The sequence below is a fragment of the Stegostoma tigrinum genome, chromosome 27 (genome assembly GCF_030684315.1).
Source record: "Stegostoma tigrinum isolate sSteTig4 chromosome 27, sSteTig4.hap1, whole genome shotgun sequence".
In the NCBI taxonomy this organism is placed as follows: domain Eukaryota; kingdom Metazoa; phylum Chordata; class Chondrichthyes; order Orectolobiformes; family Stegostomatidae; genus Stegostoma; species Stegostoma tigrinum.
The window spans coordinates 818,234-841,202 of NC_081380.1; the positions used below are offsets into that span (position 1 = coordinate 818,234).

Genomic DNA, 22,969 nt, shown 5'->3' on the forward strand with positions numbered 1-22,969 from the left:
TGCAAGGGGCAAGGTTTAAACTTGATGTATGAGTCAAGTTTATTACACAGAGGGCAGTGCGTGCCTGAAACTTGCTGCCGGGGAGGTAGTGGAAGCAGATACTATATAGTGACTTTTAAAAGGCGTCTTGACAAATATATGAATAGGATGGGAAGAGAGGGATACGGTTCCTAGAAGGGATGGGGGGTTTAATTGTGACGGGCAGCATGTCGGTGCTGGCTGGGAGGGCCAAAAGGGCCTGCTCCTGCTGTAAGTTCCTTCTGTTGTTTGAAACTTGGTCGGCATAAACACTCAAACCAAAGGGTTTGTTCCTGTGCTGTATGTCTCAATCAGTGGAAGGATCGAGAAACATGGTTGATGGAAGGCCTGGACTGGTGATTCAACATTCCAAGATCTTTAGGTGAGACACAGCAGGGTGTAGAAAGGGTTGTAGGACTGTTAATTAAGGTGTCCAATTCTGCAACCAGGAGAGATGATATTTTGGAAGACTTTGAGGATAAGAAGCTCTGAATTACAGGTTTCCAAAAAGTCAGCAGCAAAAAGTAGACAGTTTGAGGTGTGTAAAAATAATATTCAGTTAATTATGTTAGGGAATTCCAACTTTCCCAACAAATTGGGACAGTCAGAGCGTTAAGGGTTTAGAGGGGGTGATTTCTTGAAATGTATCTGGGGGGAGGTTTTTTGCATTAATATGTACGATGCCCAAAGGATAGTGAAGTGCTGTCTTGGGAAAAGCCACCATACAAGCATTTAATGTGGCAGTGGGGGAACAATTTAAAGAAAAGCTCAAATTTGTTATGGACAAGGAAATAGGTGGCCTATAAGAGGCGCTCTGGATTTAGGGAAGGCACAGTTAATTAAAAAAGACAGGATCTGGCCAAAACTGAAAGGGAATAGCTCCTCCAGTTAGGGGGCAGGGGAGGTGAGGAATAAGCAGCTGCAGAGAATACAGCTCCAACATATAACAGGAACAGGACCAATTAGGGACCAAGGGAGCAACCCACGTATGAAGTCGCAGAATATTGGAAAGGTGCTGAACGAATACTTCTCTTCAGCCTTCACTCTGGAAAAGTCAACCGCGGTATAGAATTCAGGAATAGAGACTGAGGAACTTGCACAGTTTGACAGTGGAAATCAGGAGGTATTGGAGGCTCTGCCAGGCTTAAAAACAGACGAGGGAACAGGCCCAGATGAATTGTATCCATGCTGCTTTGGGAGACGAAGAAAGAAATTACAGAGGCACTTACACAAATTATTAATCCCGGTCTGGCCATGGTGGGGGTGGGTATGGGGGTGTTCCATAAGATTGAAGGATGGCTAATGTGGTTCCACTTTTCAAGAAGGATAGTAGAGGTGGATGAGGAAATTTCAGACCGCCAAGTCTCAAGTCACTTGAGGAAAACTACTGGAGAAAATTCTGAAGGATACAATTAATACTTAATTGGAAAGCCAGCAGACCTAGTCAGTATGGCTTTATCACAGGAAGGTCATGCCTAACAAATCTTTGAATCAATCAAAAAATATAACCAAGGGTGTGGATGAGTAAAATTCAGTTCTTGTAGTTTTTATGATTTTAGCAAAGCTTTTGACAAAGGTCCCACCTGGGAGACTGACCGAGAAGGTTAAGGTACATTCACCAAGAAAACTTGGTGAAATGGATCAAAAACTGGTTTAATAAGAAGATACAAAGGGAAGTGGTAGAAGGCTATTCGATTGACTGGAAGCCAATAAATGATACAGATGAAAATGTGTAGGGAACATTAAGCAAGTTTGCACACAACACCAAGATTGGTAGAGTGGTTAACAGCAAAGAAAATGATTGTAAGTTGCAGGGCAATACAGAGACGTTAGTCAGACGGGCAGAGCAGTGGCAGCTGGCATTCAACTCTGATAAATGTGAGATGATGCACTCTGAAAGAAGGAACAAGATGAGGGAGCTTTCAATGAATGGCAGGACCCTGGGTAGCTTAAAGAAACAAAGGGAGCTTGGGGTAATTATTCAGTTCCCTGAAGTCAGCAGAGTACGTGAACAGGAAAGTTAAGAAAGAATATGTGAAACTTGCTTTCATCAGTCATGGCGTAGAGTCTAAGAGCAAAGATGTAATATTGGAGTTGAGAGAACGTTGGTTAGGCCACAGCTGGAGTTCTACGTACAGTTCTGGTCACCTCAACACTGCAAGAATGTGACAAAAATAGATGGCGTACAGAAGAAGTTCAAGAGGATGTAGACTGAGATTGAGAAATTGTGCTGTTAGGAAACTAGATAGCCTTGGAATGTTTTCTCTCCAGGAGCAAGACACCATTGAGAAGTACAAGATTCTTGGGGGCAGGGTGGTGTCAGACAGAGTGAATAGAGAGTAGCTGTCCCCCTTGGTTTAGGGGGTCAATTATGAGTGGGCATAGTTTTATGATGAGGGGCAGGAGATTCCGCAGGGATTTGAGAAAAACACTCTCACTCAGAGGGTGAATTCTGTACTTCACTGCCTGGGAAGGTAGTGAGGGCCAGAAACCTTGAAACTTTTGTTTGAGCACTTGAATAAAATAACATTCAAGGAAATGGGACTAGCGCAGGAACTCAGGATTAACACACCTTTGGTGGCAGTTACACTGGTATAGAGTCAATGGGCTGAAGGGTATTTTCTGCCCTGTATGACAGATTCAAAGGGCACAGAAAAGGTATTGGGGGAAAAGCAGCTGTGGTCATTGAACAAAAAAAAAATTTCAAAGCAAGTCGTTACAAATGAGTTTAAGACTGTACTACCTGAGAGGATGGCAATTAAGGCATTAAGAGCAAACTAGATTGCTATCCAAACAGAAGAATGCGCAGGGAGAAGGCAGGAATGACCCTTAGTTATTTGTTCCGAAAGACAGTCAGCAAAACCATGACAAACTGAATGGCCTATTTTTGTGCTACAATTCAGAGATTGCACCCTACATATATATGAAGTCATCCAAAACTCTGCTGCACATCTCAACTCTCAGCTGGTCCCAACCACCTGTTACCCTACGCTACTGAATCTACACTGGCTCCAAGTCGAGCAAAAATAGTGATTCTAACATTTTCACCGTAATTTGTAAATGCCTCAGTCCTCCCCATTTCTAATCTCCTCCAATAATCTTCATTCATTTACTTCTTATCTTCAGTATCCTTGATTTTCCTCACTTCAAAATGGGAAGCTTCTGCTCTCAACTGGCTGAGTTAAACTCTAGAAGCCCTTGCTGCACCTTTTTCTCTCTATTTAGCGTAATGCTTAAAAGCTACCTAATTGGCCAAGCTTTCAGTCATCTGCCCTAACACCTCCTTTTGTGGCTTGCTGTCATATAATTCTTTTGTTTTATAACGTTCTCATTGCCATCAGCGATGTTATTGCACTATTAACATTTGATATCCCTTAATCCAGTTATTCGACTCAAAAAGATTGATCCAAGGAAAATAAATGTCTCTGACTCAAAAACACTTGGTTTTAATTCAGCTCAACTTCACGAACTGTAATGCCTGGCTGCACTTACGTTTTTTCATACTCCAGGGAAATATTGCAGGTAAGCATATAGGCATCTTCAACTCTCTTCTTCATATCTGGGTGACGAGCACCATGATCCAACACCAGTCCTCTTACCAGGCTGCAAAAAGAATATGTCCAGTTACAATCAATACTCGAGGGAGAATTATCACTGAAGGAACACTTTCCTCAATACTAATTAAATTCAAACAAATACAGCCAGAAATCTGTCATGAACATTTAATATGGCATAGAGGGACACAGGTTAAGCAGACAAGTAGGAATAAAATTTGGCTCTTAATAGAGGGGTCAATAACCAGGAGATGCAGCTTGAAGGCAAAGGCCTCGACATTATGTGGATACATAGTTAAAAAAAAATTTACCCAGAGAACTGCCTATCTGAAAGGGTGGTAGAGGTAAGAACCCTCAACATTTACGAGCTTTTTACAGGATTTACTTGAAATTCATAGGTTACCAGGCAATTGTTGGAAATTGGAATTTCAACAAATTGGTGTTTGGTGACCTATTTCTGTGCTGTAAAACTCTGAAAAGTTTTGGATTCGTATTTCAATCAAAGACTGAACATAAAACAAAAACCCATTTAAATATTAGGAACTGTACCGACAAAAGTGAAATTAGCAACAACATAAAAGTCAGAAACTAATAATGAACAATGGCACTAATAAAAAAAGAATGAAATAATACAGTAGACAATCTACAGCTCAGTTTTGAGGAATCCAAAAAAAATTTATACTTCAAAATTCACACCAAGCAGCCATGAACAAAAGAGGACCAGAAAAGTATTCTACTTAAAAATTATCCAAGAGCCAAAAGAAGCCTTTCATGAGTAAAAAATTTATCGTTTTTAATTCTAGACCAGAGCTTTCTTGAATATCACTGCTGCCAGAGTAGGTATTAAAAGTTGGTCCTTGATGATCAACAAAATAGTCATAATAGTTAATTCTGCCACTCATTGGAAGCAGCTTTCACAGGTTATTACTTACTTTGTGTCAGTCTCAGTTTTGTGCTTCATCTCCATAATCTCAACCATGAACAGATCAATGGGTTCGTTTGGTTTCCTCACTGCCAGCACAGCATCGACTACAGCCTAAAAATGATCAAACACTATATAGCTAGATATTCAATTTATATCAAAACTAAATTGTGAAACACAATGTCCAGCAGAGATTACACAATTAATATGCAACCACGTTAGAAACAGTTCATTGCTTTGCTCAACCTATAAATTCATGCCAAGAATCAGAGACAGCAAAACAATCCCATCTGCCATCAAGTTAAAGACCACAGGCTAACCTGAAAAGGATGCACAAATAGAATTTAGTCCCAACTTAAAAATGTACATTTGTCACTTTTTAAATAAAAATATATTACCCCAAAATCCACCCTTAATATGGAATGCTTTCCAAGTAATTATGGCATATCACAATTACATTTTAGCAGTGTTGGTGCCACAGTATCTCCAGGAGGGCTTTTTTGTGACAAATTTACATTCAATTGCCATACGAAGGTGAACATTGCAATTTCAAATCAATAATTTTGCAAGATTTGCAATGTCCATTCCTACAAAAACTTGTGTTCACCACTTTTGAATGTTGCCATGACAGGACAGAGCACCAATTTCAATCAAGTAAGTGAAGATACTCTAGCATGATGTCTGGCTGCTTTAACTACAGAAGAGCTAATGCAGAATTTAGTCATGCACTCGTGAGGCAATTACTTGCCAATATCTAACTAGGACAGAAAAAAAAAGATAGAAATTCATTTTAAACAGCAATGGAAATCTGTCAAATTTCTATTAGAAATTGCACAATGTAATGCTACACTGAAGGCTCAAAAGAAATTTTAAAATATGTGAATACCTCTGTTAAGACATCTGCCAATTCCTTGTGCACTTTGGTGCGCAACGATGTTCTAGCAACATTGATAAGAGTCTCTCTGTCCATCTCTTTGGTTATTTTCACCTGCTCCAAAATCTCAAGGGCCTTGTCTTTTGCAGCTTCAAACCCTTCTGTCACTATCCTGGGATGCAAACCCTGAAAATAAATGGCATGATACCCAGATCAAGTTCTCAATATGCTGCTGAACAAAATTACATTGTGACACATTTTTCATCTTTGATTAATAATCCCTCCATTACCTGACCATACCACTCCCCACTTTGAGCCTACTCTAACTCTACAGTTGTTGCTGGCCTGCTGGCCCGTTACGTCAATGTTAATCACTCCATTAACTCCATCGGCCCTCTCCTAGCTGAAAGTTCCTTTCAAAAACCTCCCAAGAAACTCCTTAAAATCTACCTCCTCAGTCCCAACATCTTACAAAAGAAAATTTAACTTAGCAAAAGTCTAAATGCAAAAATGTATATCTAACTTGTAGCAGTGGTATAAAAACACTACACACCTACAGATTGAAATTTGGTAGAATGGGAACAATGTACCAAGGTAGTCTTGTGAAATATAAGATACCAGATTCACAGACCTACTTTTTACAAGAAAGTACAGCACAGGAACGGGTTCTTCGGCCAACCATAAAGCAACCCAGCACTTCATATCATTTAGTCTTTTTATGGGCCTTGTTACAAGGATACATAACGGAGGAAAACATTTAAGAATTTAAAGTTTAAGAAACATAGGTGTGCTTTGTCACCCTAGTTATACATTTTATAATTACACCAAATTATACAGCTGGATCACCAGTAATGAACATTGCTCTTCATCTGGTCCAGTGCTCTTAGCAGTTTAATATCGCAAATGTTCCTGGCTAAGATTCACACCACATGCACATCCAGAGTACTTTTAACTTATAAAACTGCAATGACGCTACATATTTGTTACCTCTGAAATATAGAGATCAGCTTGTTTCAGCAACTCGCCAATGATCAGCACATTGGAAGTGGTGCCATCACCAGTCATGTCATCCTGAGCTGTCGCCACTTTAGCTATTAAAGAAGCTGTTGGGTGTTGTATTTGCTGCAACAGAATAATTGGGATATTCATAATATTTTACAGCAAATTCCACTAAGGTTTTAATTTTTACCTCATTCAAGGATCAGAAAGAGAGCAAGAGATTATTCAACTATTCAGGTGACTACGTCAGAAGTCACACGACACCAGGTTTATTTAAAAATCACAAGCTTTCAAAACACTATTCTTCTGTCAGGTGAAGTGAAGGAAGGCGCAGAGGCACAGAACTGTATAGATGAGGAGATAACGGTAAGATAATTCCAGTTAATAAATGTGTTGGTCTATAACCTGGTGTCCGTGACTTCTATTTTTGTCCACCCCAGAACAACATGGACAGCTCCACATCACACATGTAGGACTTGGGTCATTAAGATTGGCCGTCGATTGTTTTTTGTTCCATCTGTGTGATGAAACTTTCCCAAAACTTCAACAAATTGACCCACGGCCTAGTTTTTTTTAAATGAAGTGTCCTAGATTTCCACAGTCCTTTGGAACTTAACCCGATTGGCTTCGCTCTCATTTCAAGCCAACTCCTGTTATTTTGGACAGTCAGATTAACAGAAATACCTCTATCTATTCTAAACAAGGTTCATTAAATAAATATTGAAATGCAAAATGTCCATGCAAGTTTTTCAACATTGTCCAGTTTACATCTCCCAACTATAGGTGTCACTGAAGACCAAGACTCTCATTTCTTACAAAGTGACCATTTCATACAAAGTGAAAACATACAGGTATGGAAATGGTGTCAAAGATTAGCTTAAGTTACATTGCTAATTGAAGGAGCTATCAGCATCCACAAGGTCACATCTCATCACCCTCAGGAAAAAAACCACACAATCTGAACAGTTACATTATGCAATCAGATGAGTTGCAATACTTCAGCCATTAAACTCAACTTGGAATTAATTGAAAAACTAAGACTGTTACAAAGACAATTTAATCTCATATTTAGTTAATTAAACATTGCAACATAAAGTAATGAAACTGAGCCACAGCAAGAGTTACGAAATGAAGACTTTGCTAAAAAGATGTACGGAAAACTTAAGGAGGAAAGTCAGCTAAAAAATTTTAGTGAGGGAAGGGGTGTGCTTTGAGCTTCAACAACTGAAGGCACATCTGTCAATTTTAGAACCATGATGATCGGAAAGCACACAAGGTCAGAACGAGAGTAGTTTATATCTTGAACAGAGAGAAATACAAAAATGAAGTTGAGAACTGGGACCAGTAAAGACCAGTCAGCACAGGAGTGGCAGAAAAATGGGTCTTGCTGCAATGTAAAATATTGCCAGTAAAGTTTTGAAGTCACCTCAACATCACAAGACAGAAATGCATTGGAACTGTTAACTCTCAAGATAAACATGAATGAGATTTTCAGTGCAGGAGCACAGAGGGGGAAAAAGTTCAAGGTCAAAAAGTGTAAACGTAGATATTGTGTGGACACAATGCCAGAAACTTTCATCACACAAGACTGAGAATTTAGCAACAGCAGATATGAAAAGGCATGATGAATTTGGTTGGAACTGTTGACACAATAGAGACCGAGCTTCAATGCCCAAAATATGCATCCTAGTTATAACTTCACATAGCAATTGGAATGAGGGCCTGGTGGATCTCATTGAATTAGTTCCCTAATTGACCCAGGTTAACAGCGCCAATCAGGCAGTCCTGACTGAGATATAAACAGGAGTCTCAGGGATTCTCCTTATTCCAGGGACTGGCTCTGAGCTACCTCAACAGAATCCATTTACTGTGAATGTGTAAATAAAGGGTAATTTGGGGATGGGATACTGGTTTCTGTGGAGTTATTTTACAAAGTAACAGCAACATGCAGCTACAGTTGCCCAAACCTCAAATATTATTTCTACAGAAATTATATGATACTCACCATTTCATGCAACAGAACATTACCATCTTTGGTAAGCTTGATATCTCCAGCACCAGAAACAAGCCTGAAGACAAAAAGATCACAGCTTAACTGGGAGTTCTAATAATGCATATTTCAGCCTGTCAGCATTTGTTAAATTTTCAAAATCAAATTATGAACACTTACAGAACTGGTACTGAACAAAATTGCTGAAGCAATCGGTTGACACATCTCAAGGGCCTTGATGGGCTTAAGTCCTAATGCCTTAGAAGAACTGGCCAGTGACAGAGTTGTGTACTGATTTTAACAGGCAAAAATTTTCAACACTTCAGGAAGGTTACAGTCAATTGGAAGATAGCTAATGTACCTCCATTATCAAAAAAAGGTGGAAGACAAAGGCAAAAACTGCTTAACATCCGTTACAGGGAAGACATGAAAAGCTATCACAATGCATCGGGGTCAAATTCAGGACAATTAGAGGTAATACAGTCTTGTGGAAGGGAAATACCATGTAACCCATTTAATCAAGATCTTTGAAGGAGTGACAAGTGCTGTAGGTAAAGGGAAACTGATGAGATATACTATACTTGCATGTGGCATCCTGTCAAATGCTTTCTGGAAATCTCAGAATACTGCAGAAAATGAAAGCTCCAAAGACAGGGGGTAACAGTGAAGATAGATGGAAGATCATTTGCACACAAGGAACACAGGTGGCACAAATGGGTCATTTTTTGATTGGCAGGAGAGAAGTGGACTTCTGGAGTTGGGAATTTCAAAGATTTTTCACCCAGAGTCAAGAAATTTCTCATCTTGGATCTAACTGATTGAACCCTTATCCTGAAAATGATGTCAGTTTTGGACTCCCCATGCTCACCCTGTCATGTGCTCTAAGAATCTTATAAATTTCAATGAAATTACCCTTTCTCCAGAATTGAGGAGACTCTCAAGTCTCCCGTGTCCTGTCCCCATTCCCTCCCTCGCACCCTTCTGCCTACTTACCTTCTAACTTTGCTCCCCCTACCCCCCTCGCTAATCCCTTCCTTTTTTCTCCCACCTTCACCCTCTACCCCCTCATCCCACCCCACAGCCCTCCTCTCCTTCCACCTCCCCACGCCTATGATCCTCTCCTTCCCCACCCTTCCTTCGTCCCCCCACCCTGCCCTATCTTTTCTCCCCGTCTTTCTCGCTCCCAGCCACCTTCCCCACCTCCAACCCCAATGCCTCACCCTCCCCAAGCCCATCTCATCCTCCCCCCGCCAATCCGCATCGAACACGTGTTATCTCTGCCGGCTCGCTCCGTTCACAAGGCCGCGGCTTCTCACATCTTCATGGTCCCTTTCGGCCCCAGATTAGTCCTGAGAACATCCTGTAGGCCTCGCGCCGCACTAATATTAACAGCTAGGGCAGCTTGGGCCCTGGCTATCTCCGCTTTCGGGTTTAGAGCTTTGATTGCAGACATTGCAGAAACTCAACCGCCCAACACCACGATCGCTCCTAGACTCGGCAGTGGCAGCCCACCTCCCTCAACCCCATTGGTTAACTAGAGCGTTCCCCTTTACCTCATTGCTGCTCACCAGGCAGCCACCCAATGTATGGCCAGTTTACACGTCAATCAGTAATGTCTTGCGTTTTCTGCTGCGTATGTGGTCGGAAATCACTGTCAATCAGCAATGCTTCGGTCACTGATTGGCTTGCAGGCTGGTTGCCGGGCGGTGATTTACAGAATATTCTGGAAATTTGGATGGAAAGTGGCTGCGGGGCGGGGGTGTCATGGTGGGAGTCGGAGTTATTAGTGCTTTATCTTATCGTCTATGTCCTCTTTGAGAGACCAATTCATCTGGTACCGTTGGTGTGGTACAGATGACAAGCTCAGCGTTTGTTGCTTAAATGTTATTGTCTTTGGATATTCCAGAGGCTAGTGGAGGTGAACGTGCTGGTGTTGGACTGGGGTGGACGAGGTCAGAAATCACTGCAACGCTAGGTCATAGTCTGGCAGGTTTATTTGAAAACACAGGCTGTCGTAGTCTCACTCCTTCGGGTGTTAGTGAGAGAGGGAGTGTCAGACACAGAATTTATAAGATCAAAGGGTCATATTGCTGTTGGGGATGTACGAAACAGACCTAAGATGTGTTAAATCTTTAATCACTTAATATGTAAGTGTAAATCCCCAAATTCCTTTGAAGTCCCTGTCCTGAGAGAACTGAAGGTTTTATCGGTGTAAAGATGAGGCGACATTTTAGGTCAAACAATGCATGTTAGGTGTGAGGCCTTGTTTATAATCTCTTTGTGTTTTGGTATCGAATGAGAACAGTCACAGGATATGTCTGATAGTGTACCCTTCGTCAGCCAGTACTTCCCTGTAGTGGACAAATTCCATTTGCCAACATTTTGCTCAATTATCTATAGCCAATCAAGAGCTCTCCATAACCATTTTTATCCTTCTCGTAGCCTGCCTTTCGATCAATTTTTGATTTATCTGCAAATTTGGCTATAGTACATTCAGTTACATTCTCCATGTTAGTAATATATATTGTAAACAGTTGTTATATTAGCACTGGTCTCTGTGGAACCCCATTGGTCACAAGTTGCCAATCTGAAAAAAGAACTCCTTAGTCCCATCTCCATTAGCCAATTCTCTATCCATACTAATATACCACTGCCTCCAATGCCTTGGGCATCATATGACTGAACCTATTGTAAGGTTTCTTGTCAAATGTCTTCTCAAAGTCCACAACTTACTTACTGGTTGCCCTCCGTTCACTCTGATTGAGACTTACTCAAAAAAATCTTGAATAAAATCATCAGACAAGATTCCTTTTCATGAATCTATACTGACTGGGCTTGAGTAAAACATGATTTTCTAAATGTTATACTATTACTTACTTAATAATCAATTCCAAAAGTTTTCCAACATAGAAATTCAGCAAATCAGCCTATTGTTACCTACTTTGTGCCTTTCTCCCTTTGTTGAATTGAGTGGGCACATTGCAAGTTTTCCAAACCTCTGGTACTTCTCCAAAGTCCAGGGTTTGTTGGAAAATTACAGCTAAAACATCCACTATCTCTGTAGCTGTCTCATGTAGAATACTAGAATGCAAGCCATCAGGGCCTTGGGACTGATCTACCTTTAACGCCATTAGTTTGTCTAATACTACTTCTCTGGTGTTGGTGATGCTACTTAATTCCTCCCCAATATTCTTTAAATGTTAATAGGGTCTTCAAAGTATCTTTCATAATAAAGACATGCAAAATATGTTCTATTATTTCCTTGTTCCCCATAATCATCTCCCAGATACATTGTCTAAAGGACCTTGTTCACTTTGACTTCTCGTTTATATTTTTAAAGAAGCCCTTGTTATCGGTTTTTATAACCTTGCTTTTTGCCGTTGTAATTTATTTTCTCTACCTTTATTGTCTGTTTAGACCTCTTTTGCTGGATTCTGAATTTATCCCGATCTTCTGACCTAACTCTGAGTTTTGTCTTCTTATATACTGTTTCTTTCAACTTAATACTCGATGTATTTTTGCTGGGAATCATGAATTACCTCCTTAGATGTTCACCATTACTTGATTACTGTTATTTCTGCTAACTTATCTGCCTAGGTCGCTTTAGCTAACCCTATCCTCATTTCATTTTATTTAATTTAAATACAGTATTTCCAACCCTAGTTTATCACTCTCGACCTGAATATCAAATTCAATCACGTTATGGTCGCTACTTAATAGATCTTTTGCTTTGAGGTAATTTATTAAACTTGCCTCATTACCTGTTACCAGATCCAAGATAGCATGCTCCCTGTTTGGGTCTGTGACATACTGTTCCAGTAAACTATCCTTAATGCACTCCATGAATTTGTTGTCATGGCTATCCTTTCCAATTTGATTTACCCGATTAACTTGGAGATTAAAGTCACCCATAATTATTGCTCAGTTCTTTTTATATATTCCTTTTTTTTATTAATTTGTGGCCTTTCCTATTTGTTTGGGGCTTTGAATACTATTCCTACTAATCTTGTTTCCCTTGCCTTTTTTTAACCTCTGCTCTGACTCTACATATGTGAGCCCAGATCATCTCTGACATCTGTCGAAATTGCACCCCACTCTTTCCGAAAGGTCATATATCTCTGAATATTATGTGCCAGTTTTGATCTTCATTGACTTTTATTTACTCCGTCAGTTCATATACCTTATTCTGCATGTTTCATGCATGAAGATCCAAAGCCTTTAATTGTTCTTTCATCAAATTTCCCTATGCTTTTTCGGTTCATTGGTGCAATATGATGTCCTCACATTGGTTTCCTTCCTTTTATTTTCTGATAACAACCAGCCCCATCTCAAACCTATAATCCTATCCTCTCTTTCATCTCTGATTTTCTCATTTTCCTTGCTCACCACTGCCCCCCCACCCCTGACCACAACCCAGAAATCACTTTAAGCCCTATCTACAGACCTAGTTATACAATTCACCAGGGCCTTGATCCCAGCATGACTCCAAGGTGAATTCTGTCCCATCAGAACAGTTCCCTCCTTTTCCCAGTACTGGTGCCAATGTACCTATGTATTCAAACCCATTTCTCCCACGCCAATCTTTCAGTCATGCATTTACCTCTTTAATCTTGTTAACCCTGTGCCAATTAACTTGTAGAGTCATACAGCATGGATTCAGACCCTTCAGTCCAACTCATTCATTTTGACCAGGTCCTTCAGCTAGTAATCTTAAAATTATTACCTTTTCGGTTCTGCTTATTAACTTTGCCTTAGCTATTCATATGTTCTCAGCACGATCTCTTTCCTGTTTCTACTTGCATTGTTGATGTCAACATGGACCATAATAACTGGATCTTCGTCTCCCACTCCAAGTTCCTCTGCAGCCCAGATGAGATATCCTGAACACAGGCATTAGGCAGGCAAACTGCCTTTGGGGCTCTTGATTCTGGCCACGGAGAACAGTGTTTATATACTGTCCCTGATTACAACTACATTCCTCTTTACCTGCCTCCTTGAATGGATCCCTGTATCACGGTGCTATGGTCAATTTGCTTATCCTTCACATTCTCATCCACACAGGGAGCATGAATCTCAAACCTGTTTGACCAGCTCAAGGGCTAAACCTCCTGCTGCAATACCTCATAGATCCTTTACCTGTCTTGCTTCTATTCACACCTTCCTGTCCTTGAGCATTGAACGAATTTGAGGTAATTAATCTAATTGTCTGTGTCCTGAAACACCATGTTCAGGTAACTGTTCCCCTCCTTGTTGTTTCTCAGTGCTTGGAGCACAGGCTCATCAACTCTGAACCAGAGTTCCTTAATCTACCAACACTTGCTACAGATGTCTCTATCAACCACAATAAGGTCCATTAGCTCCCACAGCATGCATGTACAGTACATCACATGGCCCAGCATTCAATTTTATTTACTTAGTTCTTGTTTTTTTTTGTACTGCTCTTTTAATTTTAAAATATTTCTATTATTTACCTATAATCTGGAAGTAACTTTTTTAAAGATATTCAAATCAGCAGCTATTACCAACTAATAAACTTCTGCTTTTCTTGTGACATCCCTATTTTGTGGGGTACTCCTAATCCTGGACTTCAATTTATCTGTTAAGAAGCCATTACAAATTAAGTCAAAAAAAGTGAAAACCACACTTTCCCTCTCCACCAAATTCATGTGCTGCTCAAAAGTCTCAGAAGTACATTCTCATTTATGCCTCACTTAGGGTGTGATCTCTCCTTGACTGTGCAAAGCTTACTGATGATTGTTCTGGAAGAGTCACTGAAAGACTATTTTTTTCATAGTGACACCGTAAAAATACACCATTATGCAAAAACTTTATATTTTCCACCGGCAGGAAAATACCTGGTGGCTAGTGAAATATTGGATTGAATTGAATCATTTATTGTCACATAAATTCACTGTAAAAAAAACAATGAAAAATGTGTACCATCACTGTACACACACGGCACCATTTACATTAACATAGAATAAGATAATGAAAAAAAATACAAGAGTCCAACTTTCCTTTCCACTGTTGCAGTCCCTCTCCGGGCTTTCCAGCCTATGCCATGCCTCCGCCTGTATCCTACTCTGGACTTTCCAGGCAAAGTCTGATAACAGCAATGCTTATGTCAAAAAAGTGGAAGTGGCAGGAGGTAGGGGAAGGACAGTACAAAATCAAAATAGAATTGGGTGGGAAAATAAAACACCCCATCTCCTGTGGTGCCCAACTCTCCCTAAAAACATCGAGAACATTGATGGACACACTATGCTCCCTCTGCAATGATACCTAAGCGCGAGTGTAAGTGCAGAAGAAGAGCAGGTAATCAGCAGAGACAACCCCATCCATGGCCTGCTGCCTGGACATATTTCTAGCCAGCCTGGCCAGGTCCAGGAGCAGACTCAGGAGGAGATCCACTGAAAGACTTATATTGTGTTTGCTGAGCAAAGTGTTGTCTGCCAAGATCCCATTTATATTTCCATATCGGTAAGTATGTGCAAACGCTCTTAATTTCATGCTCTATGCCTCTAATTCACAAAACCTAGCATCCTGTCTGTCTTGTAAACTAAATTTTCACCCTGTACTGCACCTGCAAAAATTTCTGCACACATGCTCATGTCTCTCTTCCACTGCACGCCATTTAGAATTAAATTCTTTAATATTATCTCTCTTAATCCACAATTAGTGAAATAAAAAGAGGAAATAATCAGTGTGTCAAAAAGCATTTGTGGAGAAATAAGCAAGATTAACATTTTAGATCTGTGACCTTTCATCACAATTCATAAGAGATCATAATTCATCACAAGATCATAAGAGAATAACAAGGAATATCCTGTGCAATCGTATTTGGTGCAACGATAGTGTCCTTATACCCTAGCCAAGAGGCCTTGGTTCAAGTCCTACCTTGGGTGTGTGTTAACTGTTCACATAGATTGATTAAAATAACTGTAATCTGATATCTAGTGCACAAACTCAACTAAAAGAGGCCTTGTGGTGCAGAAGTTCAATTCCTACCTTTCCTAGAGATGCATAATAATATCTCTGAATAGATTGTTCAGAAAGTATTAACAACTGTAACAGGTTTTGGTGAAACAACAACTGGAGTACCATTTGTAAACTGTAAAAGGTTCTGATGAGGGGTCACTGATCTTGAAACGTTAACTGTTTTTTCTCTCCACAGATGTTGCTAGATCTGCTGAGTTTCCCCAACACATACAGTTTTTATTTAAGGTCTCCAGCATCTGCAGTTCTTTACTGGATAGGCCTCCAAGAGTGTAGGAAGTTGAGGTTTATTGAGGTTTATAGATTATATATAGAGAGGCATGGATAGGAGGAAGAGCAAAGTAGGGGAGTTCAAAACTAGAGGGCATAAGTTTAAGGTGAAAGGGAAAGATTTAAAACAGACCTCAGAAACAACTTTTTCACTCAAAGTCTGGTGTGTATGTGGAATGAACTGCCAGAAGAAATGGTAGATACAGGTACAGTTTCAACATTTAAAAGACATTCGGAGAGGTACGTGAACAGGAAGGGTTTTACAGGCAAGTGGGCCAAGCACATGCCAAGGAGACTAATTTAGTTTAAAAAAACTGAGAGGCATGAACGAGTTGGACCAAACGGCGTGTTTTCATGCTGCATGACTCTAATCACACAGTTAACTGCATAGATACTAGTGCATGGTTAGCAAATCAAATGCAAAAGGAGATTTTCAAGTTGAAACAATTTCACAGTGGGTCAAACCCATTCAGGCAATATGGACACGAAACCACATGCACAATCCTCCACTCACACCCCTTTAAATTGGTGTCAAACATGGGGATACCCCACATACATGCCCTTTTGATGCTGCACATGCATATCATTTCGAATGACCATAATATTCTCCAGCTAGAATATTGCACTGGCTGTTGTAACTGATCCTTTACTATACTAAACAAACTATATGAGCCAGAATCAAAATCTATGTACAGGAAAAGCTGGGGAATTACAGAATGGTGAGCCTTACGTCAGTGGTGGGTAAATTGTTAGAGAGGATTCTGAGGAACAAAATTTATATGCATTTCAAAAGGAAAGGACTGACTAGGGGTAGTCAACATGGCTTTGCATGTGGGAAATCATGTCTCACTGACTTGATTGAATTTTCTGAAGAGATGACAAAGAAGATTGATGAAGGCAGAGTGGTTAATGTCTACTTGGACTTCAACAAAGTTCCACTTGGTAGGCTGGTTAGTAAGGTTAGATCATGACATCTTGGAGGGGGGTGGTGAAATAACACCGTATGGAGCTGGAGAAATACAACAGGCCAGGAAACATCAGAGAAACAGGAAAGCTGACATTTTGGGTCAGTTGGATACAAAACTGGCTTCAAGATGGGAGACAGATTGTGGTGGTAGAGGATTGCATTTCAGACTGTAGGCCTGTGACCTACTGTGTGCCACAAGTTCCGGCGCTGGCTCCACTGTTTTTCATCATACATGCAAATAAATTGGATGTGAATATTTGAAGTATGGTTAGTAAATTTGCAAATGACACCAAAATAGGTGGTGTAGTGGACAGTGAAGATTATCTCAGTGTACAGTGGGACCTTGATCAGAAAGGGCCAAGGAGTGGCAGATGAAGATTAATTTAGATAAATGCAAGGTGTTGCATTTTGGTAAGGCAAACCTGTGCAGGGCTTATACAGTATGGTCAGGCCCTGGGGAGTATTGCCAAACAGAATGACTGAGACAAGTAGGTGTGTAGCTCCTTGCAAGTGTAGTTGTAGGTAGATCGGGTGATGAAGAAGGTGTCAATAGAAGTAGAGCCGGAAAAGCACAGCCAGTCAGCATCCAAGGAATAGGAAAGTCAACGTTTCAGCCCAAAATATTGACTTTCTTGCTCCTCTGATGCTGTCTGACTGGCACCTCATTTTCCGCCTGGGAACCCTGCAGCCTTCTGAGCTCAATAACTTTAGGGCCTAAAATCTCCCATGTCCCTACCCCAACTGCTACACATCAGGCTTTGTTATGACATAGTCCACTAATACACACAACTCACTGTTAGACAGACATTCCTCATTAATAGTACTCACCTTCTCGTTAGATCATTAACCACTCCTCTGACTGTTCTTCTCTCTCTGGGCTCTATCTCCATTTATCGTTTACTCATTACCCATCCCCCACAACCTCCATCCTGTTGATTAGTTTCCTAGCCAACTAACTAAGGAACGGTTATTGGACAAGAATCGTTAACTCTTTTCTCTCCACGGATGCTACCAGACCTGAACTTTTCCGGCAATTTCTATTTTTGTTCCTATTGGTATGTTCATTTGGAAGCTCACAGGGTCGATAAAGGCTGTTGATGTTTATAGTACCGTCATCGATGCCGGCGATCTGACCTTTTGTTCTTAAATAGCTACTCCAACAATTGAGTAGCTCAGTCAAATCATCTGTAGCGGGCAGGAACCCGTGCGTTCAATCCATGAACTGAAGACTGTAAACATCCTGACAGAAAAAGCATAACTCTACACTTCGCTGGAGTAAACTGACGATTGTCCTAACATTCCTTCCGAGCCCATAATTTATCAGCTCACTTCCTTACAACAAAGATAATGGGAACTGCATAGAACATAGAACATTACAGCATAGTACAGGCCCTTCGGCCCTCAATGTTGTGCCGACCTGTCATACCGATCTGAAGCCCATTTAACCTACACTATTCCATTTACGTCCATCTGCTTATCCATTACTTGCTGCACCTGCACGTTAAACTTTTTTTATATACATAAGAACACTAGATCCCTCTGCACTGCATATTTTTGCAATCTCTCCATAATTCAGTTGTATTCTGCCTTTTGATTCTTCCTCTCAAAGTGCATGGCCTTATTGGCTCCTAGATGAAATTCCGCCTGTCAAATTTTCACCCACACACTCATTGTACCTTTATACTCTCGCTGATTTCTTATGCCCTCATCGCAACATGCCCTCCCACCTATTTTTGTATCAGCAGCAAATCTGGAGAAATTACACTCTACCCCATCTTCCAAGTCATCAATTCAGATGCTGTATAATTGAGGCTCTAAGACTGATCATAGAGGGGAATTTTAAGGATGGTGATTAAAAACTCATGAGTGCCACAAGGATTAGACCTGAGGCCACGATTATTTACAATATTTCTTAACTACTCAAATGTTGTATGTAAAAGTACCCTCACCAAGTTTGTGTCTGATACAAAAATAGATAGGAAGGTAAATAGTGAGGATAAGAAAAGAAGTCCACAGAGGGGTACAGACAAGTTAAATGATGGGGTGAAAAACTAGGTAGATGGAACAAAATATGGCAAAATATAAGGTTATGAAATTTAGCAGGAAGAATAGATTATTAAAATAGGGAAATATTGCAAAAAACTGCAATGCAGAACATTCATGAATCACAAAAAAAACTAGCATTCCAGTTCAGCAGGAAATAGGAAAAGCAAAAGGAATGTCGGCCTTTAGTTCAAAGGAAATGGAGAATAAAAATTGGCAGCAAAGGCACTGATCAGATCACAGAAATTACTAGAAAAGCTCAGCAGGTCTGGCATGATCTATGGAGAGAAACCGCTGGAGAATTCCAAGATAATAAAATGTGAGGCTGGATGAACACAGCAGGCCAAGCAGCATCTCAGGAGCACAAAAGCTGACGTTTCGGGCCACCATCAGAGAGGGGGATGGGGAGAGGGAACTGGAATAAATAGGGAGAGAGGGGGAGGCGGACCGAAGATGGAGAGTAAAGAAGATAGGTGGAGAGAGTGTAGGTGGGGAGGTAGGGTGGGGATAGGTTAGTCCAGGGAAGACGGACAGGTCAAGGAGGTGGGATGAGGTTAGTAGGTAGATGGGGGTGCGGCTTGGGGTGGGAGGAAGGGATGGGTGAGAGGACGAACCGGTTAGGGAGGCAGAGACAGGTTGGACTGGTTTTGGGATGCAGTGGGTGGGGGGGGGAAGAGCTGGGCTGGTTGTGTGGTGCAGTGGGGGGAGGGGACGAACTGGGCTGGTTTAGGGATGCAGTAGGGGAAGGGGAGATTTTGAAACTGGTGAAGTCCACATTGATACCATATGGCTGCAGGGTTCCCAGGCGGAATATGAGTTGCTGTTCCTGCAACCTTCGGGTGGCATCATTGTGGCACTGCAGGAGGCCCATGATGGACATGTCATCTAAAGAATGGGAGGGGGAGTGGAAATGGTTTGCGACTGGGAGGTGCAGTTGTTTGTTGCGAACTGAGCAGAGGTGTTCTGCAAAGCGGTCCCCAAGCCTCCGCTTGGTTTCCCCAATGTAGAGGAAGCCGCACCGGGTACAGTGGATGCAGTATACCACATTGGCAGATGTGCAGGTGAACCTCTGCTTAATGTGGAATGTCATCTTGGGGCCTGGGATGGGGGTGAGGGAGGAGGTGTGGGGACAAGTGTAGCATTTCCTGCGGTTGCAGTTGAAGGTGCCCGGTGTGGTGGGGTTGGAGGGCAGTGTGGAGCGAACAAGGGAGTCACGGAGAGAGTGGTCTCTCCGGAAAGCTGACAGGGGAGGGGATGGAAAAATGTCTTGGGTGGTGGGGTCGGATTGTAAATGGCGGAAGTGTCGGAGGATAATGCGTTGTATCCGGACGTTGGGAGGGTGGTGTGTGAGAACGAGGGGGATCCTCTTGGGGCGGTTGTGGCGGGGGCGGGGTGTGAGGGATGTGTTGCGGGAAATACGGGAGACGCGGTCAATGGCGTTTTTGATCACTGTGGGGGGAAAGTTGCGGTCCTTGAAGAACTTGGACATCTGGGATGTGCGGGAGTGGAATGTCTTATCGTGGGAGCAGATGCGGCGGAGGCGGAGGAATTGGGAATAGGGGATGGAATTTTTGCAGGAGGGTGGGTGGGAGGAGGTGTATTCCAGGTAGCTGTGGGAGTCGGTGGGCTTGAAATGGACATCAGTTACAAGCTGGTTGCCTGAGATGGAGACTGAGAGGTCCAGGAAGGTGAGGGATGTGCTGGAGATGGCCCAGGTGAACTGAAGGTTGGGGTGGAAGGTGTTGGTGAAGTGGATGAACTGTTCGAGCTCCTCTGGGGAGCAAGAGGCGGCGCCGATACAGTCATCAATGTACCGGAGAAAGAGGTGGGGTTTGGGGCCTGTGTAGGTGCGGAAGAGGGACTGTTCCACGTAACCTACAAAGAGGCAGGCATAGCTGGGGTCCATGCGGGTGCCCATGGCCACCCCCTTAGTCTGTAGGAAGTGGGAGGAGTCAAAAGAGAAGTTGTTGAGTGTGAGGACGAGTTCAGCTAGGCGGATGAGAGTGCCGGTGGAGGGGGACTGGTCGGGCCTGCGGGACAGGAAGAAGCGGAGGGCCTTGAGGCCATCTCCATGCGGAATGCAGGTGTACAGGGACTGGACGTCCATGGTGAATATGAGGTGTTGGGGGCCAGGGAATTGGAAGTCCTGGAGTAGGTGGAGGGCGTGGGTGGTGTCACGGACGTAGGTGGGGAGTTCCTGGACCAAAGGGGAGAAATTGGAGTCCAGATAGGTGGAGATGAGTTTGGTGGGGCAGGAGCAGTCTGAGACGATGGGTCGACTAGGGCAGGCAGGTTTGTGGATTTTGGGAAGGAGATAGAAACGGGCCGTGCGGGGTTGGGGAATAATAAGGTTGGAGGCTGTGGGTGGGAGGTCCCCTGTGGTGATGAGGTCGTGAATGGTGTTGGAGATGATGGTTTGGTGCTCGGGTGTGGGGTCATGATTGAGGAGGCGGTAGGAGGTGGTGTCGGAGAGTTGGCGTCTGGCCTCGGCGATGTAGAGGTCAGTGCGCCATACTACCACTGCGCCACCCTTGTCTGCGGGTTTGATGGTGAGGTTTGGGTTGGAGCGGAGGGCTGCCCGTTCTGCGGGGGAGAGGTTGGAGTGGGTGAGAGGGGTGGAGAGGTTGAGGCGGTTAATGTCTCGACGGCAGTTGGAGATGAAGAGGTCGAGGGAGGGTAGGAGGCCTGGGGGTGGTGTCCAGGAGGCGGACTTGTGTTGGAAGCGGGTGAAGGGGTCAGTGGAAGGAGGGTTGGGTTCCCGGTTGAAGAAGTAGGCATGGAGGCGAAGACGGCGGAAAAACTGCTCTATGTCCAACCGTGACTGGTATTCGTTGATGTGTGGTTGTAGGGGGACAAAGGTGAGCCCCTTGCTAAGGACTGACCGTTCGTCCTCAGTCAGTGGGAGGTCTGGGGGGATGGTGAAGATGCGGCAGGGCTCAGTGTGGCTGTCTTCTCTGGGGTTGCTGGCTGTGGAGGTTGTGGGCGGAGCGATGAGGTTGTCGGCCATGGGCGGGGTTCCGTCAGCCGTGGGCGGGGTTCCGTCGGCTGTTGGAGGATCGGGGTGGGCGGCAGCAGCTGCGGTGAGGGTGGTGTGTGTGGTGTTGTACCTGGACGTGGAGGTGGTGACTGCAGCAGCGGTTCCGGAAGTTCTGTGGCCGGCGGAGGCGGATGTGACGTCATCGGTGGGGTCTCCGGCCGTGTCCTCATGGTCAATGGCGGCGGGTGCATGGTGGGGGAGGGGCAGGGACAGAGTCGGGATTTGGGAGGCGCAGGAATCCTCTAGTGGGTCGCAGGGGCCCGTGAGTTGGTTGTACTTACGATTTTTGGTGTCCAAACCGCAGGAAATGCTACACTTGTCCCCACACCTCCTCCCTCACCCCCATCCCAGGCCCCAAGATGACATTCCACATTAAGCAGAGGTTCACCTGCACATCTGCCAATGTGGTATACTGCATCCACTGTACCCGGTGCGGCTTCCTCTACATTGGGGAAACCAAGCGGAAGCTTGGGGACCGCTTTGCAGAACACCTCTGCTCAGTTCGCAACAAACAACTGCACCTCCCAGTCGCAAACCATTTCCACTCCCCCTCCCATTCTCTAGATGACATGTCCATCATGGGCCTCCTGCAGTGCCACAATGATGCCACCCAAAGGTTGCAGGAACAGCAACTCATATTCCACCTGGGAACCCTGCAGCCATATGGTATCAATGTGGACTTCACCAGTTTCAAAATCTCCCCTTCCCCTACTGCATCCCTAAACCTGCCGAGTTCGTCCCCTCCCCCCACTGCACCACACAACCAGCCCAGCTCTTCCCCCCCCACCCACCCACTGCATCCCAAAACCAGTCCAACCTGTCTCTGCCTCCCTAACCGGTTCTTCCTCTCACCCATCCCTTCCTCCCACCCCAAGCCGCACCCCCAGCTACCTACTAACCTCATCCCACCTCCTTGACCTGTCCGTCTTCCCTGGACTGACCTATCCCCTCCCTACCTCCCCACATATACTCTCTCCACCTATCTTCTTTACTCTCCATCTTCGGTCCGCCTCCCCCTCTCTCCCTATTTATTCCAGTTCCCTCCCCCCATCCCCCTCTCTGATGAAGGGTCTAGGCCCGAAACGTCAGCTTTTGTGCTCCTGAGATGCTGCTTGGCCTGCTGTGTTCATCCAGCCTCACATTTTATTACTTCCTTATAACAATCTTCCTCCCGAAAGTTGTGAAAATCCATCACCCATCATCGACTACAATTCCGGCAAGGATCAGGAATATCCGGTCGCACTCGGAAATATCCGGCCAGAATCGGCAATTTCCGGTCTACCTCGGGTATTTCCGCCA

General features: G+C 43.3%; 1 protein-coding gene and 1 non-coding gene across 2 annotated transcripts in view; both read right to left on the reverse strand.

Annotated features, from left to right (window-relative positions):
• Positions 1-9,870, reverse strand: part of cct6a (chaperonin containing TCP1, subunit 6A (zeta 1)) — a 33,222-nt gene extending 23,352 nt beyond the window's left edge. Inside the window, exons 1-6 of the mRNA XM_048557438.1 lie at positions 9,674-9,870; positions 8,373-8,436; positions 6,356-6,490; positions 5,381-5,554; positions 4,505-4,608; positions 3,511-3,621 (exon numbers count right to left, since the gene is read on the reverse strand). Coding sequence (XP_048413395.1) covers positions 3,511-3,621; positions 4,505-4,608; positions 5,381-5,554; positions 6,356-6,490; positions 8,373-8,436; positions 9,674-9,810 — 725 coding nt within the window. The 5' untranslated portion in view covers positions 9,811-9,870. The remainder of the gene's footprint in view (positions 1-3,510; positions 3,622-4,504; positions 4,609-5,380; positions 5,555-6,355; positions 6,491-8,372; positions 8,437-9,673) is intronic.
• LOC125464805 (small nucleolar RNA SNORA15) lies at positions 5,090-5,221 on the reverse strand. Its single transcript, XR_007250093.1, has one exon. It is a non-coding gene; the product is annotated as a small nucleolar RNA SNORA15 (small nucleolar RNA).
• Positions 9,871-22,969: the final 13,099 nt, after the last annotated feature.